Source organism: Phacochoerus africanus, chromosome 1 (assembly GCF_016906955.1).
Source record: "Phacochoerus africanus isolate WHEZ1 chromosome 1, ROS_Pafr_v1, whole genome shotgun sequence".
Classification (NCBI taxonomy): Eukaryota; Metazoa; Chordata; class Mammalia; order Artiodactyla; family Suidae; genus Phacochoerus; species Phacochoerus africanus.
In genome coordinates this window covers 144,242,307-144,265,737 of record NC_062544.1, presented here as the reverse complement: position 1 = coordinate 144,265,737, position 23,431 = coordinate 144,242,307, and the positions used below count along the sequence as shown (strand labels likewise).

Sequence of the window (23,431 nt, the reverse complement as noted above, 5' to 3'; positions counted from 1 at the left end):
ACCAGAAAAGTGAGATCACTACTTCAAAATTCAAAGTGAAGATTGGAGAGCAGGGGATACAAGAAAGAAAATGGGACTTCTTGTTTCACCCTTCAATTTTCTACCAACAGATTTTTACTGATGACCCAATGTATCTGAGGTTCCTCTGTCAGATATATAAAAACTTTCAAAAATCTCAACGAAGTGCTGAGTGGCAATGGCTTGTCTTTAAACTCCTTGCCACAGTGTATGCTCAATCTTGCCTTATAATTTTTCTATTGACTACTTGGACCCCTTCTCTTCCCTAGCGTCCTTTTGTACCTGAGACCTGAATGGGGAACTATAACTTCTACTCCATCAGAATTGAGAAATTACATAGGAGCCCTCCTTGGAGTCTCTTATCAGAGACTATTAACATCCAGATGCACTGACTTCCCAATGGTGTTATGTCCAAACCCCATCATACCCTGAGAGCCAAGTGCAGTGCTGAGCAGGGGTAGAGAGCTACCAAAGGCACAGGTTAATAGGCTGGGCTATGAGAAGATGTGCAACTCCATAGCGGATGACATACATTCTGATTCCCAAGACCCAAGGGTCAATCAGCTGAGGACAGCTTTATTCACCGGGATGTGCTTATGGTTTAAAATGCAGAGAACTGTTATCTTTGAAAGAAAAGAGAGCGGTAGCAATACAGAGAATACACAAAATGATGAGGGGGTGTACAGACAGTAATTCTGGTATATAAACATTCTTCAAAACAAACTCTTACTAATACCTGTAATATATATCAACCATTATCACATTGCATTTCACCTGCAAGTCCCCCCCTGTACTTGGGGAGGGAGAGTATAGATTGGAGGCAGTGTCCCCAAAACCTCTTCCCCATTATGGGACAGGGATGGGGGCAGAATTTTAATTCCCAAGGTCCCATCTGACATTCTTTGGTATGGAAGGTTTGCTGGCCCCTTCACCAGAAGGGAAGGAAAATACAGGCTCTGCAGGCTCTGATCCAATCTTTTCATCCAGGAGACTGTTTTCACTTTTCCTCATTCCTCAGTTTATATACTATCATGGGCCTAAAAGTCTGATTATAGGGAAAATGCACTTAAATGCATTACCAGTTGGAATGGTAACCACTGTATCCCATTCCAACATATGGGAATTTTTCCCCTGCAACACCAAGCAATGCTCTGGCCACTGCTGACCACCCAGCCATGCTGGGTGTCCTAGAAGTCAACTCAATTCTGACACTATTGAGGATAGCACCAGATGCTAAGGGTTCAGTCCCTTAAGACTGTACCTCACTCCCAATTCAGATTACAGCTGCTAGTCCAGGGTGTCACCTGTGATTCTAACCTACTGGCTGCAGATTGCAGATTCCAATGACACTCCCTCCTTAGGTTGGCTTGCTTTGCCAGAGTGGCTCACAGAATTTAGGAATATTTTACTTACTAGAGGATATTTAAATAAAAATGAAAGGATGTAACTCAGGAATGGCTGGAGGGAAGATATGTGTAGCACATAAGTATAGGGAAAGGGTGCAGACCTTGAATGCTCTTGGGCACACCACTCTCCCCAAATCTCCCCAGATTCACCAATCCAGAAGCTCTCCAAACCACATCCTTTTCGGTTTTTACAAAGGCTTCGTTAAAAAGGCATAAATGATTAATCATTGGCCATAAATGATTGATTCAACTTCCAGCCCCTGTGCAGAGCTCGAGGGTAGAAATGAAAATCCCAACCCACTAATCACATGGTTGGGTCTCCTGGCAACCTCTCCTGGAGGTCCAAGAGTCATTTCATTAATATAATTAAACCTTTATTAACAGAGATATAACCTTCAAAGCTCTCCTCACTTGGGAAATTCAAAGGGTTTTAGGAGCTCCTTACCAGAAATGGGATAAAGATCAAATACATATTTCTTATTATACATCAAAATAGTATAACTATCATGCAAACCATCACACAAACCAGAAGTAATCTTTTGAAAACATAAACCCAACAATATCACCACCCTGCTCTAAAACTCAATGTGGTACACTCTCCCTTCCCTAAAATACTAGGTCCTCTAAGATTTCACCTCTACCAACCTCTTAGAGTTAGAACTTGTTTTTCCTTTAACTACAACAACCTCTAGTTACAGTTGCCCCAGTACAAGGCTATTTGACCTTTCATTCCCCCACCTGCCCTGACATAGAAAGCTTGCTAAGGGAAGCCTAGGATGGAAGGATACAGTCCTACTTTATTGAGCATTTACCATTTTGCCAGAGAGTATGTGAGGTGTTCTCTATACTCTAACTCATTTATACAATTTTAGTTTCATTATGGATGCAATTTCTAGTGTTAGCATTGTGCAAATAGGCCAATAGATGAATTAAGTTTTAAAAGGAAGGAGGAGGAGGAAAAGAAAATAAAGGTTTCTGTGGAGAGTGGCTTTTAAAGGTTTTATTGACATAACTGATATGTAATAAACTGCACATATTTAAGGCATGCTATTTGATAAGCTTTGACATCAAAAATCATGGATTCATATGTGAAACCAACACCATAATCAAAATATTGAAAACATATGTCACTCTCCAATTTTCCTTGTGCTCCTTTGTAATGCTTCAGCATCACCCTCACCCCCAGCCTACGACTGATCTGCTTTCTGTCACTATAAATTAATCTGACTTTTAAAAAGAATTTTATATAAATGGAATAATACACATGATTTTATCTACATTCTTTCACTTGGCATAATTGCTTAAGATCCATCCATGCTGTTGGATGTATCAATAATCAATTTTTTTTTTTTTTTTTTTTTTTTTACTGAAGAGTGTATTCCAGTTTATGGACAGACTATAATTTGCCTACCCATTCAACAACCGATAGGCACTTTTGATGTTTCCAGTTTGTGACTATTAAAAATAAATCTACCAAAAAAATGCAACCTTGAGCAAGTCTTTGTATGGACATAATTTTTATATCTCATGGGTAAAGACTGAGGAGGAATGGAAAGGTGTGTGTGGTAGGTGTATGCTTACCACTTTAAGAACCTGCCAGACTGTTTTCCAAAGTGATTATACTCTCTGTGACATTCCCACTAGCAGAGTCTGAGAGTTGTTCTAAATCCTCCCCAGTACATGGTTTAAGTCTTTTAAATGTCATGCTAAACAATTTCAAGTACTCATTTGCTCTCAAAACTAGAAGAAGGAATAATTATGTTCATCATGCAGATGAAAAATCCTAGGGCCACAAAGATCAGATGACATGTCCAAATTGTGCAATGATTAGGTTCTGAGTACCATAGGATGATGAAGTAGGGATGAATTGTCTTCTAAAACCAGAGAGCATCTGAGACATGAAAGAAACCCTGGCTAGACCATTATTATGACCTACAGTAAGGGAATTTCATGCCCCCAAGGCTGATGAAGTAGGGACGAATGGTCTTCTAAAACCAGAGAGCATCTGAGACATGAAAGAAACCCCAGCTAGACCATTATTATGACCTACAGTAAGGGATTCATGCCCCCAAGGCTGGACGTGGCAATCCCCTGACTGCTCAGTATCATATTATGTTTCATGATGATTTCCTATGCTTTGAGAGAGATGTTTATGAGAATGACAGGTGGTATCTGATGTTCTCAGAAATGCTAAAGAACAGAGATTTTTCTTTTCATCCTGATACTGCTTATAAAGATAAGGCCTGGGTCCCCGTGACTGGGACTTTTGGTGGCTGAGGTCTCAAAGTGAAAGGCATCTAATGGGAACACTGGACTCCAGGGAGCACATATGTGGGGCAGATTCAAGACTCCTGTTGAGTCTTCCTCTTTAGCAGAAATGTCTCTTTCTGGAACACTTCTCATTTAAACCTTGAATGGTTGGAGACTTTGTTTCAATGTAGTTATTTCCTTATTAGTTGAAGCTCAGTTCAGTTTTACACAGGTTTTTGGGTTGTACTTGTTGAACTACCTTTCTGGCTAAAGGAAAGGATTGAGATGGTAAAGGCTCCAATTATCTTAGGTGACTGTACTTCAAATTAGCTAATGTTTCATGAAAGGAGGAAAGAGGATTGGATTATCCCTAGCCACTGGCTAACACCAGATGTGCAACAAGTTCAGGGGTGCTGTTTGGAAAAGAGCTCAGTTACCACCAAAGTCATAGCAGGAAGAAGACAATAGATGGTTTCACAAGCTTTTGATAAAAATTTGAATAGACGAAATTAAACAGCAGATATAACACGTCAACCACCAGTAGCATGAATGCACAAATGGCCTCAGCATCATCTATGCCCTGGGACATTTCTCTCCACTGTGTTTAGATGCAAGGTGAAGGTCTTAGTAAACATTCCAGAAGGAAAAATAACAATTTTTTAAACCATGTTTGTGTATGTGTGTACTTATATGTCTAGAGATAGAGCCATCAGATTGTTGGCAATGATTGTCTCTACAGGATGGGAAAATGGGAGTCCTTTCTTTCCTCATTTAGTTATTGTTTGAAAAAAAGATAAAATAGTGGATAATGTTATTTTCACAACCTGCAAAATTAAAAAAAAAAATCCATGTCTCTTATATTATCAATAAAGCAGCATAACACAAAGAAAGATAAGACCTAGCCATATTCTTTTAATGTTCAAAACATTTGAACAGCTTTCCCACCTGATCTATCTTTTCTGGTCCCTCAGGCTTTCTTCAAGCCAATGCCATCCTTTGATCTATGTTAAAAGCTACTTAAATAGTTCTCTAGTTGCTTCACCTTTGCTCATCCTTAAGCACTACCCCTAGGATTCACTTTCCAAGGTATCCTATGCTTACATTTCTCCCACACTTAGAAATATTTGTCTGATCTCCATAGCTTCAAGGAGAAAGTCCAAACACAGCCCTTCACAATGTAGATTTGTTACTTTGCTATGGCGTCATTATCTCTGTTGCAGAGCCCAGGACCACAGAACTAGAGAGGGAGTGGGATGCACCACAGGAAGATGATGCATAATGCAACATATACATAAAGGGACATTTCATTGTAAGGAAAAGCAACAGGTATTTCGGGTTAGACATCATTGTATTTAAAATTAGCTTGGCTCATCCCTTAGAAAAGATGGGATTATTGCCCAAAGTTTGATAGGGGCATGAAACATGGGATTCACATTGTTTCAAAATTTGCCCACAGGATGAGGTTTTATTAAATTTCATTACCACACTCTCTCAGGTTTGCAAGTTAAAATCATGTAAGTGCAATCTTGCCTCCTCATTCCATATACCACATTTTTTTTTTTGCTGCCCCAGTAGCATGTAGAAGTTCCTAGGGCTGGGATCAAACCCGCACCACAGGCACCACAGTGACCCAAGGCACTATGGTGACCATGCCAGATCCTTAAGCCACTGTGCTACAAAAGAACTCCCCATGTATAATATGTTAAAAACAGCTTACAGCTACTTTTTCACTTTTTTTGTTTTTAAGGACCACACCTATGGCATATGGATGTTCCCAGGGGAGGCCTCTAACTGGAGTTTCTGCTGCTGGCCTACCTACCAAATATTTCTGATTCTAGGCTGGTTTTGCTTTGTGTTTAGATCCAGGGGGGGTACTATTTGCTAAAATTGGAAGATCAAAATGTCTCAGCCTATAGTCACAGGCCTTCAAGAAATAATTTTGGGGAACATTCCTATCATCCTGCTCTCTGCTAGCTCTGATTCCAGGGTCAATGTCTTGGTCCTGGCTTTTAAGGTCTCTAGCTCAAACCTTGAAGTTGACACTTCATTCAGACCTTTTGACTCTAGACTTTGTCTTCAATCATGGGTACTATATTTCTCATATCCTGGTTTCTTGACCTCTGAATCTCCCATTTGTTTCAGATAAGAATTAATTTCTTCCCAAAGGCTTTGAAATTAGAAATCAGGAAATATTTATAGGATGTCTTTTGTGGATTAGGAAGAAAATGTTTAGGTAGTTTTAAGAAGCGTGCTTGGTTCCCATTGATGTTTTTCCAGCATGCTTGTTTAAGACATCTAGAGTTTTATGCCCATCCTAGCTGTATTGAAATAGTTGGGGTGGATGGATATGCAATACTTTTTTTAAAAAAAATTCTCTGGGGATTATCATGGACATATTTTTTTAACCACTGACTTAAGAACACTGAGCTGATGCAGAGATTGAAAAGAGTGGCCCTAATTCTGCCATTTAGTGGAATATGCTTCAATGACAACTGAAGAATCCTATTATTTAAGTATTGTAACCCACCTGGTTCTGTTCTGATACGTGTAGAAGAGAGGTCTGTGGGTGATACTACAGAAGATAGAACCCCTTCCTTCAAGCTACTACTCTTTTCCCAGAACTTTTCTGTGATCAGAAAATGCCTGAGCTCTTTTCTTTGTCCTCTTCTCACCAACCCCCATCCAAACAAACACACATGCACAGAGGGAAAGAACTCTGAGACCCTTTTTTCCTTTTCCTTTTACACCAAGGCCGACTTTGCCTTTGCAGAGTCAAGTGGTTCAAAGCTTGACTCCCTGTCCATGTGGATGAAATGCTTACCTAAAAAGTTCTCTAGACAAAAGCTGGCTAAAAATACCTGAATAAACATAGTATCTGCAGGGGTTCCTAGATTTGGGCAAGGTATCCTGTATCTTCCCTACCTGGCTGCGTGCAAAACACTTTATAAAGTTACAAAAGCCTTTGTTTTCCATGAAAACAATCTAGTCCTCTAACAGAATGTGCCATATATAATAATGGGATATAACAGCACTTCACTAGACCAGCTAGCTCTTCTGCGCTATTGTTCTACTATTTCCACTGTTTCCTTGAATCATTTCAGTCATGTAAATATCGTAACTAAGATAAGATTACCTCTTCTAGCCCTGGCCACATCGCAAGATCCTCATTCTAGAAGTCACAGGGTTAGCAGTGATAAAAACAAGAATGGTAATATCCTGCATCCTCCTTAACAAAAGCAAAATGAAACTTCCTGAGGGTTGATGTTTTGCAAGAAGCGAAGGAACATTTTTCACATTTTAAGCTGTGCTCATGAACTCAACTGATGAGAAACTTCGCAATGATATCCCTCAATAATCAAAACAGACTTAATTTCCTGAAACAGTTAATAGTTATTACTGAACTCATTGTGTAGTTTGTTTGTTCGTTCTTTCTTTCCTTTTCTTTTCTTTCTTTCGTCCTGTTAAAATGGAGTTATTCCAGTTGAAACACTTAAACTCTTAAACAAGAATGGAAGGACTATGATTCCATATGTATTAACTTGGCAACAATGCCTTTGGTGTGTTTCCTTTGCTGCATGTAGTATTTTTCTGCCTACCACAATTTAAATTCTATGGTTTCATGTACATAAATATTTTTAATTGATCGCTCATGCTTCTCTAGCCATATGTCTAGCATTAGGGAGTATGCATTTTCATATAAAGTTCACTGTTCCCATTTGGTAATTTAGTACATTTAATTGTGTCAATCAACCATGTAAAGCATCATAACCCACTGAGAACATACAAAGAGAAATAGTGCCTTCTGAATTCTGGAATAAAAAGCATACTGCTTGAAGACAGCTTAATTTCCCCTGTCACACTATTCTACCAGCACAATGTCTTCTTGTACAACTAGAATTAGTGAATTCAATCCTTAAAAAATTGTATCATTCTCAGGTTTTAACATGGGTTACTTCTATCCCTGAAGTTAACTGACAAAACTCATAGCCATGACTAGAAATGGCTAGAAATGACCAATGAAATGGTAGAGACTTACATTGTCAAATACGCATCACAACAAGGCTCATCCATAGAACTGCAATTATCCCTGATTTCTATATTCCTCAAACACAAATTTACAAGGAAAAGAGCTAATGTTTTAACATGTTTCATGGAAAATTGTGTTTAATATCAAAATGATTATTAGTTCCCTAGGCTTTGATGGCACACATCAGTCCCCATAAAAATGTCCGTTGTTATCAACTTATCAGTGTATGTTGGGGGATTTTTTTTCCATTTCTCTCAATCACATTTCACTACCCTAACTCATATTTTACTATTCCTTTGGCCCAGGGAAAGATAGAGCAATAAAATGAAATTCAAGTTGGTTTCACAGGCAGTAAAAATGCATTATGAATTTGAAACATATTGCTGGAAACATACAATGCTTGTTGAGCATGTATTTTAGAACTTTCTCTAAGATACTTTATGATTAAACCATAGTCTCAAACCGTTCACTGTCCTTGGTTTTAGAATTCTGTCTGGTTTCATAAGATATTTACCTTTCTCATTTTAAACAGAGTCCAAACTTAGAGCTTCTGAATCAAAACATTTAGGTAAAATACATTTTTTTCAGGGGGAAAACCAGCTGTACATTAATCCTTTCTATGATTATATAGAGAAGAGAAGTAACAATGAAAGCAATTAGTTTCAACTAATTCCTAGGAGTGTAGATTTATAAATTTATATACATTTCTACTTCAGTCCTTGATTTTGCCATTTAGGGCACTAAGTCCTTCAATGTTTAAGACACTTCTGCAGAGTAAAATGGAATGAGCCTAAATCCCTCCAGCATGACAATTTATAATCAAGATATAACCATGTTTCTTCTACAGAGTGTATAGAAGACTCTTGTATAGAGGACTCCAAGTCTCAGTTCTGGCTTCTATACTGACATGTCAGAGCTGCCTTCATTATACGAAGGACAGTGAATCTTATTAAGATCAACAAATTAGTATTGCCTGATTTTTATATATACAAAACCACATAGATGTGAGTACAGAGGTCAGATGTACATGGATCATGTTTGGAGCCAACACTATAACATTGCCTGGTTTGCACACATGTCAAACCTAGAGCTAGACATACATTAACTGCATTAAGATTCAACATACTAGGACTGCCTGACTTAAAGAATCATGTCTTAATCATAAGCCTATATGGTAGGCGCATGAACACTAACCATATTCAGGATCAGTAAAGCAGAGCCCATTAATGTTCAAACTACAGCTTGATGACACTTGTCCTACAACATACTGTCTCTCCCAGTGTTGGAGGCTTGGGTCTCTGGTATCAGCCTGAATCATTTGATGCAATTAACATGCATCTAGCTATGGGCAGCCTTCACTGCAATGAAAATCAAAGCTATATATCATATATATATATATATATATATATATATATGTATGTGTGTGTATATATATACATATATATATATACATACACACACACACACACACACATTGTATAGCTCATATATATGATCCAATCCACAGTGAGAACATACACAGCCACTAGGAAAAAAGAGAGACCCAGTAATGACCAATCTTATCTTGGAAAATAAAGGGCTGTAACTTTCCTCACTTATCCCAAGGAAATAAGTATGAAAGATGAAGGAGTAAGTAATGAATTAAATCAAAGATTTAATCTAGATAGATTAAATTATTTTGTACTGGATAATATCTTGCTACATGGAATCACTCTACAATAAATTAACTTGATAAGGTTATACCTCTGGTTGGTTTCCAGTGAAATAAAGGTAGCATAGCCCAATGAAGATTTTAGACTTCTGTAGCACAGATGCCTATTAATTCAGGATTTGCCTACTCTTAGAAACAACATTCAGCATTTTTAAATCCTCTTGCTCTATACAACTAATTTGGTTTTGAACTTTACAAAAAGGAGCACATTTTTGAAATGCGTGCTGTGGTGTGCATTTTCACTTACCTTTTCTGCCGATTGAGCGGTGCCAAAAAAAATTGGAATGAAGGCAAGCCAAACTATACATGTTGTGTACATAGTGAATCCAATGGGTTTAGCTTCATTAAAATTCTCTGGGACACCCCGAGTCTTGATGGCATACACAGTACATGTGACCATGAGAAGAATGCTATATCCCAAGGAACATATGATTTGAAGATCTGTAATGTCACATTTGAGAACTCCCCTGGCCTGCTCAGGGTTCATTGTCTTATGTTCATCATAATCTATGATAATGTTGGGGGGATCAACACCAAACCAAATAAAAACACCTAGAAGCTGAACTGATATTAAACTGGAAGTGATTGCCAGCTGTGATGTTGGGCTTATGAGTCTGGGCGCTGTCACTGATTTCTTGCCCTGTTCAAAGATGCGATAAATCCGATTGGTTTTTGTCAAGAGGGCTGCATAACTGATGCACATTCCCAAGCCCAAGAAAACTCTCCGGAAAGAACACACTGCCACATCAGGTTTGGCTATCATCAAGAAAGTGATGATGTAGCAGAGAAAGATGCCAGTTAACAGAACATAGCTCAGTTCCCGCCCAGATGCCCGGACGATGGGAGTGTCATTGTAGCGGATGAAAGTGGCCATGACAAATATAGTGGCGATGATGCCCAACATTGCGAGGAAGACAGGGATGACGGCCCATGGGGAATGCCATTCCAGTTTGATGATGGGAATATCCTGGCAGCCTGTTCGGTTTTCATTGGGCCGTTGGTCATAGGGGCAATGCTGGCATGTCATCTCATCAAACTGGTACTGGTAGCCATCGCAAGGCTCACAGGTCCAGCAGCAGGGGGTTCCCTTCTGTGTCTTCTTTCTTTGCCCGGGCTTGCATGGCAGTGTACACACGGATGGGGGTATCTCCCGAACTCCTTTACCCCACTGCATGTCCTCAATCTGCAGCATAAGAAATAAGAAGGTGCAACAGGCAGATGAGTTAAAATAAAAGAACAATAAAAACAAATAATAGTCCTTGCAACATGTGAGACTTGACGTATTTAAGTAACTCACCCCCAGCTAGAAGGAGCTACAACCAAGATTCAATCCCATACCATTTCACTGTAGCATCCTCATTTTCACCACTACAGAGTGTGCCAAAGATGCCTGATTGTAAGAATTCTCTACAGCAGCTATTGTAAGTCTAAATCCCCTGTTTCCACCCTAGACCTCCCAAATAAGAATAACACGAAAAGAAGTCTTTAGATCTTTATTTTTAACAAGTATCTAGAGAATTCTTAGGGTTAAAGTCAGATTATAAATATACTCTCTACTGCCGTCTCCTGGATAATAAGTGCAAATGTCCCCAGTGAAGTTAAAAATCTTAAGTGATGTGCAAAGCTATGTTTGTCTCCTTTATTTGATGCTTTTTCTTTAAATTGTTTTTAAATTATTTTGGATGATATTGCTGTGCTGACCAACTCTTCTAAAATTCTGTAGGCATCACTGCCATTTTCATTGAGAAATTTTGAAGTAAAATGAATATATTCTACTATTTATCACAGAGGAGTGATAAGGTTCACTTTTGAAGGTTTTAATTGTAGTTAAATAAGCATTTGATAAGAAAATAATATGGTCTGGAAACCTTTAAAGATTACCCATGTACCTATTTGGAGATGAAACTTAAACTAAAACACTGTATCCTAGAGGAGCAAGAATGCATGCTTGCTTAATTAGAATATTGGCTTTCTGGAGGGGAATTCATAATAAATAATGTTCTGAGAAATAATTGCATTAGAAACAAAGAAAAAGTTGGTTATTGAGGTGAAATCTCATATTGGATATCTCTTGTCTTTTTCAGTGTAACATCTACTCTTTTTTTTTTTCTATCAGTTCCTTAGACTTTTTTCTTCCTATGTGCTTTCTATGAGATGGAATTTACAGCGAAGCTCCAGAGGTTGCAAGAAAGATCCAGCCTGGGACAATTAGAACATTGTATGATTCTCAAGCTTGAGTGCACATCAGAATCACTTGGAGGGCTCTTTACAACCCAGTAGTAGGGCCCCACTCAGGAATTTTCTGATTCCCTGGGACTAGGATGGAACCTGAGAAAACGTATTCCTAACAAAATCTCAGAGGATGTTGCTGGCGATTCTCTAGCCATCATGATTTGTCAACCACTGACACATTACTGCTTCCTAGCCACAGAGACTGGGTCAGGGTTTGGGTCATTATAAAATGGCATAGAATTTAACTTCGTGACTTTTACTGAGATACATAGGATAAGTATCTTTGTTCTTGTTGGACTTGCAGTTTCCAAAGTGTAAGGATGCTGGTACTCATGGCTACACAAAGAAAGGAGTTTCTCAGAGAAAGAATCTGATTCAAAGGAAAGCAGAGAGTTGAAATGAAAGATTACTGATGAACCTGTTTGAGCTGCTAGATTTGGCTGTACCTGAAGTAGTTTTTCCCCATATTATTTCATTTATGTAAGCCAGTAAACTGCTATGCTGAAATATTTTCTATTACATTTCTACTACTTGTAATCAACTTACAACTTGAAAAATATACATACAGTAAATAACAAGTTTCTACAAGTTTCAAAATATGCACTATAATATCACTTATATGTGGAACCTTAAAAAAAAATACTAATTAACTTGTTTGTGGAACAGAAACAGACTCACAGATTTTGCAAAACTTATGGTTACCAAGGGGACAGGTGCAGGAGGGGAGGGATGAACTCAGGGTTTGGGATTGGCATATGCAACTAAGGTATGTGGAATGTTTGGCCAATGCGGACCTTATGTATAGCAGAAAGAACTCTATCCAAAATTCTGCAACAACCTATGTAGGAAAAGAATCTGAAAGAGAAAAGATGTGTGTACAATTGAATCACTGTTGTACAGCAGAAATTATCACAGCAATGTAAAACTATACTTCAATAAAGCTTTTTTTTAAAAATAAGAAAAAAAAGAAACATACAGTATAAATTCCAATGAACAAATTTGTCTGACATCCCCCATAGTTAATTCATATTTTAAGATATTTGAACCAAAATATAAGTTAGAAAGATACTGGAAAGTTTCACATTTTTTAAGTGCATACTTTTAAGAGATAAGGAGAGGAAAACTAATTTGTCACTCAGTGGAATCTCAACGCTGTGTTAAAACAGGTTGCAGTGTATAGCAGAATGTGAGACTTTTGTCAAAACTTGAATGAGAACTACATTAACATCTGAATCAAATGTAGTTAACTGTGGAAAAAAATGGCTCAAGGATTAAACTTTACAAAATATTATAACCTTCTAGTGGTTGAATTTAAACTTTAATCAGAGACCCAAGAATCTTCAGATGACTCCTGTGAACTCATTTGCTTGAGCACAAAACCCTAGTCAGCACTAATAAATCTAACTAAATATAAAATATAATCATTTCTTTCTCAACATCATCATTTTTGAGCCAGTAAGACACTGGCAGCCATCCCAAAGTCATAAAATTAAGGAAATAATTTGTAATAAGACAGAAAAAGATATGCATTAACTTTACAAATGTCCAATTTCAAGAAGTTGGAACCTAAAAAATTGCTATTATTAATACAAATGTTTCTAAGTGTCAAAGTAAAAGGCTCCACTCATGGTTAATAATAAAGATTCACACACAACCACACATGCACAAAGAAAACCTTACAAATAAATTTAATTAGCCAAACATGAGATTGCTTGAATCCCACACTAGTGGAAACTAATACACTGTATTATTAAGTTTGATCTATGGAATATACGTGGGGCTCATACAAATATAAAAACAAATTGTCATTATATGTAATATTTTATAGCCAATTTCGAATGTTGCCAGCTTGTAATCCCTCCTCCCCTAGAATAAAATAAATGGTCAACAATGCGAAAAGCTTTTTTTCTCTACTTAATCAATTGTACATGAGAGCTATAACTACAAACATTACATTGACTGATTACGTAATTTGTTTTCAATTTTCATTTAAAGTAGATCTCAACTCAATTTAATTGTATGTATTAAAGCAACAAAGTTGCCTCTTTCTCCAAATGAACAAAAGTCTAATTTACTTGCTTTGCCAACAAAAATCATTATTGAAAATATAATCTCTATTCCTCAAATGTACCAACTAACCTTTAAGAGCTTCAGTAGATGAGAATTCTGTTAAAGTGACACATCTGACTTGTATCTATCGCTACCTATCCACACAAATTCAGTGCCTCATTTCCTAAGAAAAAATAGGCAAATGCCCATTGGTAACTATTTAAGGGAGAGTAATAATTTAGGGCTATGAAAATCAACTCTAATGTCAATTTACTTTGTCAAACCTTAGTAGGAATGCAAATGTCAAGTTTATTCTGAATTCTGTAACAAAGCCGTGTTTCAGTCAGCTGGAAAGCCAGTGTTAAACTGCAGAAAGATGTTTTAAAAATTAATAAATAGAGTTAAATTAAGTCAATTAAGGAGTGTTAGGAGACTAGAAGGGGGAGCTCTTTCATCCTGTGCCCTTAGAAAAAGCCAAAGGAAGAAGACTTCTCTTCCAGACAAGGACTCAGCCAATGAAAAGCTATAGGCTCTTTGTCTATTATTGCCCTCCCAACTTCCATTTTCCCTACTACAAAAATGTCCTTCCCTTGCTATGACATGTCTTGCATATGGCTTGACATATTTTCAGGCCCCAAACTGCAATTTTCTTTATCCTCTAAGAGCTTTCTGCTTTCTAGCCCATTTTACACCCAGTTTTCTGAAAGAATACTGTCCACAAGTATTAAATAAACTTTGTATTGCCTGCCTTCTTTAGTCATTTTTAAACAGAGGCTTAATTATGTCAACCAAGTGAACCAAGACTGTTACTACCCTACCCTGAACTGCAAACATGAAATGATAAACTTTCCTTGGTTAACCAACACTTCATGGAGAGTCCACAAATTACATTTAAACATTCTAACTAATACACTCTTTCTTATTTCCGTACCTGGTACCTGAAGGCCTGAGTCTGTTGGACAATGAGCCAATAATTCAGTTCTTGCTTAGGTAGTCGATCCAGAAGAAGAGGAAATTTGTTTTTTTTTTTTTTAGGGCTGCACCCATGGCACATGGAAGTTCCCAGGCTAGGGGTCAAATTAGAGCTACAGCTGCCAGCCTACGCCACAGACAACGCAATGCAGGATCCGAGTTGCACCTGCAACCTATACCACAGCTCAAGGCAAAGCTGGATTCTTAACCCATTGAGCTAGGCCAGGGATCAAACTCTCATCCTCATGGATACTAGTTGGATTCATTTCCACTGCACCACAATAGGAACTGTGGGAAGAGCAACTTTTTAAATCACACATGATCAGAAACACTTGTTTTTGTCTCCTGAAAACATTCAGAGAAAATAATGGGAAAGACCTAGATTAAAAAAATCAGCTGTGACTCCAATGCTTCTGGCTCAGATGGAGACTATGAAAAACACCTGTCAGCCAATGTTCTTTAGCACATGTGTTTGGCCAAGAAAAACTGGGGTCTGGCTCTAGCAGAGAAAGAGCTCCTCCATGGGGGATGTGCAGACCTTACAATCACTGGAATTTTAAAATAAAACCACATTAGTTGCTGTCTTACTGCCAAATGTAGGAATCCAACAGAGAGAATTTTTATAAACACTGTTTAGTGCATCCATTTTTATCTAGAAGAGATTGGTTCCTTTTCCCACACAGACGTTCTCTCTGAAAGAAAATGCTGTCACTCCAGGGATATTTTCTTGGGTGAAATTCCATTTGCATATTTCCAGTGCTTACTCTGTAGAGCAAGCTGGTTGGTGCTTTTATTGCATAATTTTCTGCAATATGATTTTTACTTACTAGAAACTTAATAGGATGAGCTAATTTAAAGAGAGCTTTCTTATTAAAATGTTGTTTGTTCATTAAAATATATTTGTCCTGGTTAATTTATGGAAAAATATATTTTTTAGGAAAAATGCACATACACGTTGAATTTCTAATACTAGAAAAAAGCTACCAGGTTTCAGTTTTGGTGTAGAGTAGGTAAGATGGAATGGTGTCACAAGGAACTTGGAAGTATCGCAATGCCTTTTTTTGAAGCCTGAGCCCCAATTTTTAAACCTTAGGCAGAATGATTGGACTATAAAACAGAATTTGGGGAATTCTATAAACACACTTCATTCAGACTTATTCAAAATGTGTAATGATTTCTAAACTTCATCATTCTCTTTTTTTTTTTTCGGTCTTTTTCTAGGGCTGCACCTGCGGCATATGGAGGTTCCCAGGCTTGGGGTCTAATCAGAGTTATAGCCGCTGGCCTATGCCACAGCCACAGCAATACCAGATTGGAGCCGCATCTGCCACTTACACCACAGCTCACGGCAATGTCGGATCATTAACCCTCTGAGCAAGGCCAGGGATCAAACCCGAAACTTCATGATGGTTCCTGGTCAGATTCGTTAACCACTGAGCCACGGCGGGAACTCCAAGCTTCATCATTCTTAATGTACTCTAGGAACAAAGTGCCATACAATTTCATCATAAAAGTACACATAAATATTGTACATAAAAGAGTACATGAAAGATCTGCTTTTAACTATGGTAGACCCTGCACATCCATGGAGGAACTGAAAACTCTCTCTCACTGTAAAGCCCCTCAAGGTCCAAGATATGGATAGCTCTGTACTGTTACTAAGAACTTTTTTTGAATTAAGCCAGCAGTTCTCAAATTTGCCTGAACATTTCAATCATTGGGGGGTGCTCTTCAATTCCAAATTGGCATCAGTGTGTTTTAAAATTCCTCCAGTGATAGGTAGACAAGTCTGGGAACCACTGAACGAAGCTCTCTGAAAGGTTGGGATTTAGAAGAAAATATTTTCTTTAGAGAACCTAGCGACCACAGGTTTCTATTCTTGACTTGATGATGCACTAGCTCTCATTAAAAGTCTGAGAAGCTCACCTAAAACACTGTTATACTTTACTATGATCTTTTAAATTTTATTTTTATTAGAGTATAGTTGATTTACAGCATTGTGTCAATTTCTGCTGTACAACAGAGTGACCCAGTCATATACATGTATATATATGTAATTGTTAATATTATCTTCCTTCATAGTCTATCCCAAGAGACTGGATATAGTTTCCTGCGCTATACAGTAGGACCTCCTTGCTTATCCATTGGGGTTCGTAGATGCAAACTATACTATGACTTAACAGCAATATATGAGTTTATAGTGGAAAGATAAATTTGCACAATCAGGAAGGTCTCTGGACTGAAGTTGCCTACTATCACTGGCCAAACAATTTAAAATTCCTACAGAGGCCCAGCCCATAAAGTAAACAAATGACACGTGTGGGAGTAAGAAATAATGCTTCTCCCCAAACACCTAAGTCTAAAGGAATACAGATTAAATTATACTTGAGTATAAATGCATATTAAAATATACATCAGGAATAGATTTCATGAGAGTTCTGCATAAATGATTTGCACTTAGTATTTCTATGCTTGCATTTTCCTCAAATACAGGGGAAATGAGGTGTTTTTTGTTAAATCTGTATAATTTAAAGCTTCCAGATTGATTGAACAGTTTGCCCCTAAAGTAATTCTAGATTTCTCTTTCTTTATCAAAACTTCATATGCCTTTAACTAAAATGAGTTGACTTTTCTTGACTTCAGCATTTCCTTTTACAATTTGTTTTATTTTATTTTTCCATAAGAATCAAGATTGCATTCTATGGAACCTCTAATTTTTCACAATGTGATGCTTTTCAAAAAAATACCATAAAATCAGGTGGCCAAACAATGCGCATTTGCAGACACTAGTTAGCTGTCTCTTTCTGAAACAATTCTGTTGTTAGAGGAGCCGGCTCCTTATAATTTATGTGCTAGCTACAAATCATCTCTTATTTAAATCCCCCTCTGAGGGCAGTTCCCTAAACAATGCTTACCAATCAAATATGAGATATTTAATCTTGCTTTAATTATTAAATACAACTGAAAGTAGTTTATTTAAAGCATGGGTTTAAGTATAATTTATATTATACTTAATATAATCCCATGGATAACTCAAAAACACCTCAAGAAAAGTTCCCCAAAACTGAGCTCATGATCTGCCCTGGCAAACTATGGCCTCCCTGTTCCAAATCCTGTCCACCACTTGTTTTCATAAATAAAGTTTTATTGGACTGTCCTTAAGCTGTTAATTTACATATTGTATATGACTGGCCAATTTTAGGCTACAGTGGCAGAACTGAGTTGTTGCAAATGCATGGTCTGCAAAACCTAAAATACTTACTATCTGGCCCTTTACAGAAAATAATGACCTCATACACATCCAAAGAAAACTGAAGGACAAAGCCCTAGGGCACAGTGGCTTTACTGATCTGTAAATCAGAGGCTGTCTCATCTCTGACATTTTCCTTTCCTTTGGCTCTCATATCTAAGTGACCAAAAACTTTAGTGGTTTTTATCTCTTGCAATCACGTGCATTAAATATCTTATCCAATGAACTATCTATTAAAATTATTGGGTACTTGACCCTGTTTTTATTGTCAGAGTGCAAACAGACAAAAACTAATGCCTTAGAGAAAGGAATACTCTTTTTTTTAACTTTGTTATCATGCACACCTCCTCTAAAATGCTTTCTTTCTTTTTTTTCTTTTTTTTTGGCCTTTTTAGGGCTGCACCCATGGCATATGGAAGCCCCCAGGATAAAGGCCGAATTGAAGCTGTAAGCTGCCATCCTATGCCTTAGCCACTGCAACACCAGATCTGAGCCACATCTTCAACTTACACCACATCTCACATCAATGCCGGATCCTTAACCCACTGAGCAACACCACGGATTGAACTCGCATCCTCATGGATACTAGTTGGGTTCATTACTGCTGAGCCATGATGGGAACTCCTGCTAAAGCTTTCTATTGGGTTTCTTCACCTTCTTTTCCTGCTGGGCCTTTCCAAATCCCATCACCTGTACTACAGCCAGAGGGGTTCTATAGCTTGGAGATCTGATCATGTCAAGTCATTGGCTTAATTCTTCAATGACTTTTTGCTCTTAAACCTCCTAGATGAGCATCAACTGGCAGGAACACACACCAGCTGGCTTAACTCTCCATGAGTATCCTGCTAAAGTATCCTGCTCGATCGTGGTTCCTGTACTGTAATAAGCTGTTCAAGGACCCTGCAGCTCACTATAGCCTAGCTCAGGATGCCCCACGCGCACTGGGTTGGTTCCCCCTTTTATAAACTCTCCAAGATCCCTCCTCAAGGAATTTAATACCACTTGTAATTATGCAAGTATGCGACTTCAGTAAAGTTTTCTCCTAACTCATATGTAAGCTCCATGACTTCACATCTCCCGTCCACTTCATTCAAGGCTGAAAACTCTGTATCTGGAATGGGGAACAACAACATCATCATATTAAAGAGGTGAAAGAAAAGACAGACCACTCCTCTAGAAGGAATTTTTCTCCAGCCAAAATTTGAGCTTAATTGTAGTTAGGTTTGAGAAAAGGACCTATAAGGAACTCACATGAGTCTCATCTGTATTCTTGTCATTTACCTGTAGAATGGAAGTCTATATTTGAAATGTCCTTGGAATGTTCTTGAGAGAAGAAAGGAATTAAAGACGGAGCAATGAATTGCTAGGTAGTGGAAACATGAACATAATTAACATACCATGGAGAGGAATGGAAACAATCTGGAGGCAAGGAAGGAATTTGATGTCAATAGGTTCCTGACTGTTTTCTGAACATTCTCCTCCAGTAAATTGAACTGTAGTTCAAAAGAGAAAGAGCATGAGCTAGGAAGTTAGCCTCTCCTGGGTTCAAAACTAGCTTCGTCACCTCCAGCATCTCAGCAAGCTGGCGTATCCGTTTCCCAAGCTTATTTGTTATGAATGAGATATATTTATTATAGATGAGATTACATGTGTAAGGCCTGTGCCTGAGACATTGTGGCTGCCTAAATAATTATTAATTTTTCTGGAATATTTTATGGCTTCAATGATCAACTTAATCCAGGCCAAAAACTTGAAAATGGCCATTCTCAAGCTTCCCCTCTCTCTGGAGCTACGATTCTTCCAGCTGAATATTCTCAGCAACTAATGCCAGGGAGACATTTCAGATGCTATACATCTAAAACTAGGAATATCACCTTACTTCCCATTTTCCAGATCTTTACACAGACCCTCCAATCTGTCTTGGTATGCCTGAAGAGTCAATAACATAAGGCACTCAGACAGGCATGGGCTCAAATCCTTGCATAGTGATTCTGGTCAACTCATTTGAGCTTTCTGAATCTCATGTATTTTTCATCTGTGAAATGCAGATAGTAATGATTACCTCCTAGAATTACTGAGAAAATTAATGTAAGTAAAACACATAGCCTGACCCATCATCAAAGCTACTGTAATTTTTTTAATGACTCTACTGTCATCTTTGACACCCCTCTCTACCTGGCTCTCCTCAAAACAGATTTTTTTTTCCATTCTTCTGTAAACCTCTTTTCTCTTTGTTTCCAAATGTTGCTCTATTAGAGTTACCATTATTTATCATATCCTCTTAATTACTCTCTGATTCTGTCTTCCATATCATTTTTTTCCTTTACTCTGTCTGATTTTTCGTCATAGAAATCACTATATGAAATTAAACATCTGAGTGTTTACTTCTGCCTTTGTCTCCATCCACTTGAAGAGATCACATTTATATTGTTTCCTAATGTCCACCTTATGTCTAGAAGACCCACTCATAGTAGCTATTCATCATGAAGTTTCCAGAGTAGTGGCTTCCTGGAAGAAAAGTATGGTTATACGTGCCCTGGATTAAAGTTCACTGCCCAAGTGAGACAGCATGGACCCCTCTTTTTTAGCATTTAAGTCACTGCAAATGTAAACCCCTGACCCTCCACTGCAACCTCATCTGGCTCTAGGTCCATCCATATCCATCACTCTTCTAGCAAAGGGTACTCTTGGGCTTCCTTTCAATATCCTGCAATTCTCTATATGCATTATTTAGTTTACATTCATCCTTTTTTGCTGTCATGATTTTTCCCCTCATTAAAAATATATCCTTATTATTTATTTATTTACTTATTTATTTATTTTTATGGCCTCACCTGTGTCATATGGAAGTTCCCAGGCTAGGGGTCAAATTAGAGCTACAACTATCAGCCCACACTACAGCCACAGCAATGGCAACAGAGGATCTGAGCCACATCTGGGACCTGCACCACAGCTTGCAGCAATGCCAGATTCTTACTCCACTGAGCAAGGCCAGGGATTGAACCTACATCCTCATAGACATGATGTCGGGTTCTTAACCCACTGAGCCACGATGGGAACTCCTCCCCTAATTCTTCAACCATTCAAGTAAACCAAATCTTCTCTGATGCCTCCAAGCTAGAAATGCCCCCTTCCTCCATTGAAATCTCTTGGCATTTTATCTCTCTTATTTTGTTATATCTTCTTCTTACACTTGGAAAACCAGGGCCACTATGTATTTTTAAATCCCCTACAGAGCTCAAAAATTGGAATGGAACTTAGACACATTCTATTCCCAGAAAGGCATAAAAGGATAAATCCTTTGGCCAAAAAAATGCCTTCTTTCAGTGCCCTTGAATGCTCCTTACTCTTCCTTTACGTTTGAGCCTCCCAACTCTGACTTTCTTAAATATGACAAACTATACAAGCAAGAACAATAGAAGCCTTTATATCACTTCTACTAAATCTTTTCTAACCAGCTCAGCTATTCATCTTAGGTTTTCACACTCCAGACAACTTGCAAATTGCTTTTCACCCACTCACCATGGTTTCTGCCAGGTAAGGGGGGAAGAATGCTGATCAGTTACTTTACCCTCTGAGACAAGAAGTGCTTTATATTTTTGTTCTGTTTGCTTGATTTTTCTTTTCCCTTCTTTCTATATTTTTAATCCTCTGAATCTCTTGCTTCTCTATTTCTTAACTTGAGGAAAGAAATTGTTTTTGGACAGATTATTTAGGATCATTATCCCTCATTTCATTATGAAGAATATCAGCCTTGTAACATAATTATTTGAACTTAGGAAACCACAATGTTCAATATCACAATGTCAAGGGAGCCACAACATATATTAGTTTATTAAAGACCTGAGAAGTTGTGCTATTAATGAGAGATCATGCCTTGATTTACACCAGTGCTTTCTAATTTATTTGAGTGCAAAATAAATAATTATTTCTTTTCTTGTAATATCTATTATCTCCACATACTGCGGAATCTGTATCCTTCCAGTAACACTGTGGAAACAGTGACATTGGTTAACTAATATTTTGATTGGGATTCTAGCATCAACTTTCGTAATTTTTCCCTTCTTAGGCTAGTGTAACCTGTGGGGTCAGAGAAAGTCATGGAGTGTTAACTGGGTTGTCAACTTTTAGAATATAATCAGGAACCTCCAGGGAGAACAAAATATGGTTGAATATATTAGACTGTTTCAAAGACAGTAATAACTAATTAAAATAGGTATTTTAATTTTCTCTTCTAACCTTCATTATAAAAAGAATAAACCGTTATTTCATATGGTTTTCAGATTTCTCCTATACCAGTCCTCCACGTCTTTGACCCTGCAGACCCTACTGACACACTCTCTCCCCTGCTCAGGTTATCAAGACTGAGCAAAATAGGTTTTCTTCCTGAATGCTGGTGAGTCAAACTTAAGAGCTAACATGGGAATTACAGATAAATGGGTTACTGCTCCCCATAGACTGAGCACAAGCCAGTAAGTATTGTTTCAGAGCATCTACTGTCCAATGATGAGCTGAAAAAGCATCTCATTATGAGACACTACATTAATTCAAGGAGACAACTCAAATCATTGGACTCTCACCTTCAGTTTCCAGCTCAGAAAATGAGGTGGGCAAGACATATTTGGGTAAGTGGTCTTCTGGTACACTTCACACTGCATCTGAGTAAGTAGTCACTTACTGCCCCTGAATTCTATCCCATGCCCTAAGGCATTTTTTGGAAAGCTGTCCACATGTATTTGAGTTGATATCTATATCCACATGTGTATAAAAAATGTAAAAAAATTAAGAAATGGCATACCTCACAAATTTCTAGGTCCACAAAGCTAAGAGAGAAATGGCTTCTACCAAACAGCAGCTGTGGACTGTCTATGCCCCACACCCTCCAATTTATATGTTGAAGTCTAATCCCATTTGTGATGGAGGAGAGTTGGGGCTTTTGGGAGGTGATTAGGCTGTAAGAATGGAGCCATCATGAACAGGATCAATGCCCTTCGAAAGGGACCCTGGAGAGCTTCCTCAACAGTTAGGACAGAGCGAGAGAACATGGCCATTAATGAAACAAGTAGCAGGCTTCACCAGACACCATATCTGCTGGTACCTTGACTTTGGACTTACCAGCCTCCAGAACTGTGAGATATCAATTTCTGTTTTAATAAGCTACACAGTCTGCAGTATTCAGTTATAACGGCTTGAATGGATTAAACCTATTTGTGTATTCAGAAGCCAGTTTATCTTTAGAAACTGAGCCTAGCAAAGTGTTTGATTCAGCTTATCTTTCCATGACCCTTGGAAGCCTTAAAACGTATGAAAAGTACTTTTTCTTTTTTCTTTTCTTTTTTGGCTTTTTAGGGCCAAACTCATGGCATATGGAAGTTTCCAGGCTAGGAATTGAATCAGAGCTGTAGTCACTGGCCTACGCCACAGCAATGCTTGATGCATCACAGTAATGCTAGATGTGAGCTGTGTTTGCGATCTATACCACAGCTCATGGCCACAAGGGATCCTCAACCCACTAT

The 23,431-nt window shown here is 38.0% G+C and overlaps 1 protein-coding gene across 1 annotated transcript in view; it reads right to left on the bottom strand.

Moving 5' to 3' along the window:
* Positions 1-23,431, bottom strand: part of GRM7 (glutamate metabotropic receptor 7) — an 832,554-nt gene that overhangs the window by 119,949 nt on the left and 689,174 nt on the right. Inside the window, exon 8 of the mRNA XM_047779652.1 lies at positions 9,660-10,595. Within this exon, the coding sequence (XP_047635608.1) occupies positions 9,660-10,595 (936 nt within the window). The remainder of the gene's footprint in view (positions 1-9,659; positions 10,596-23,431) is intronic.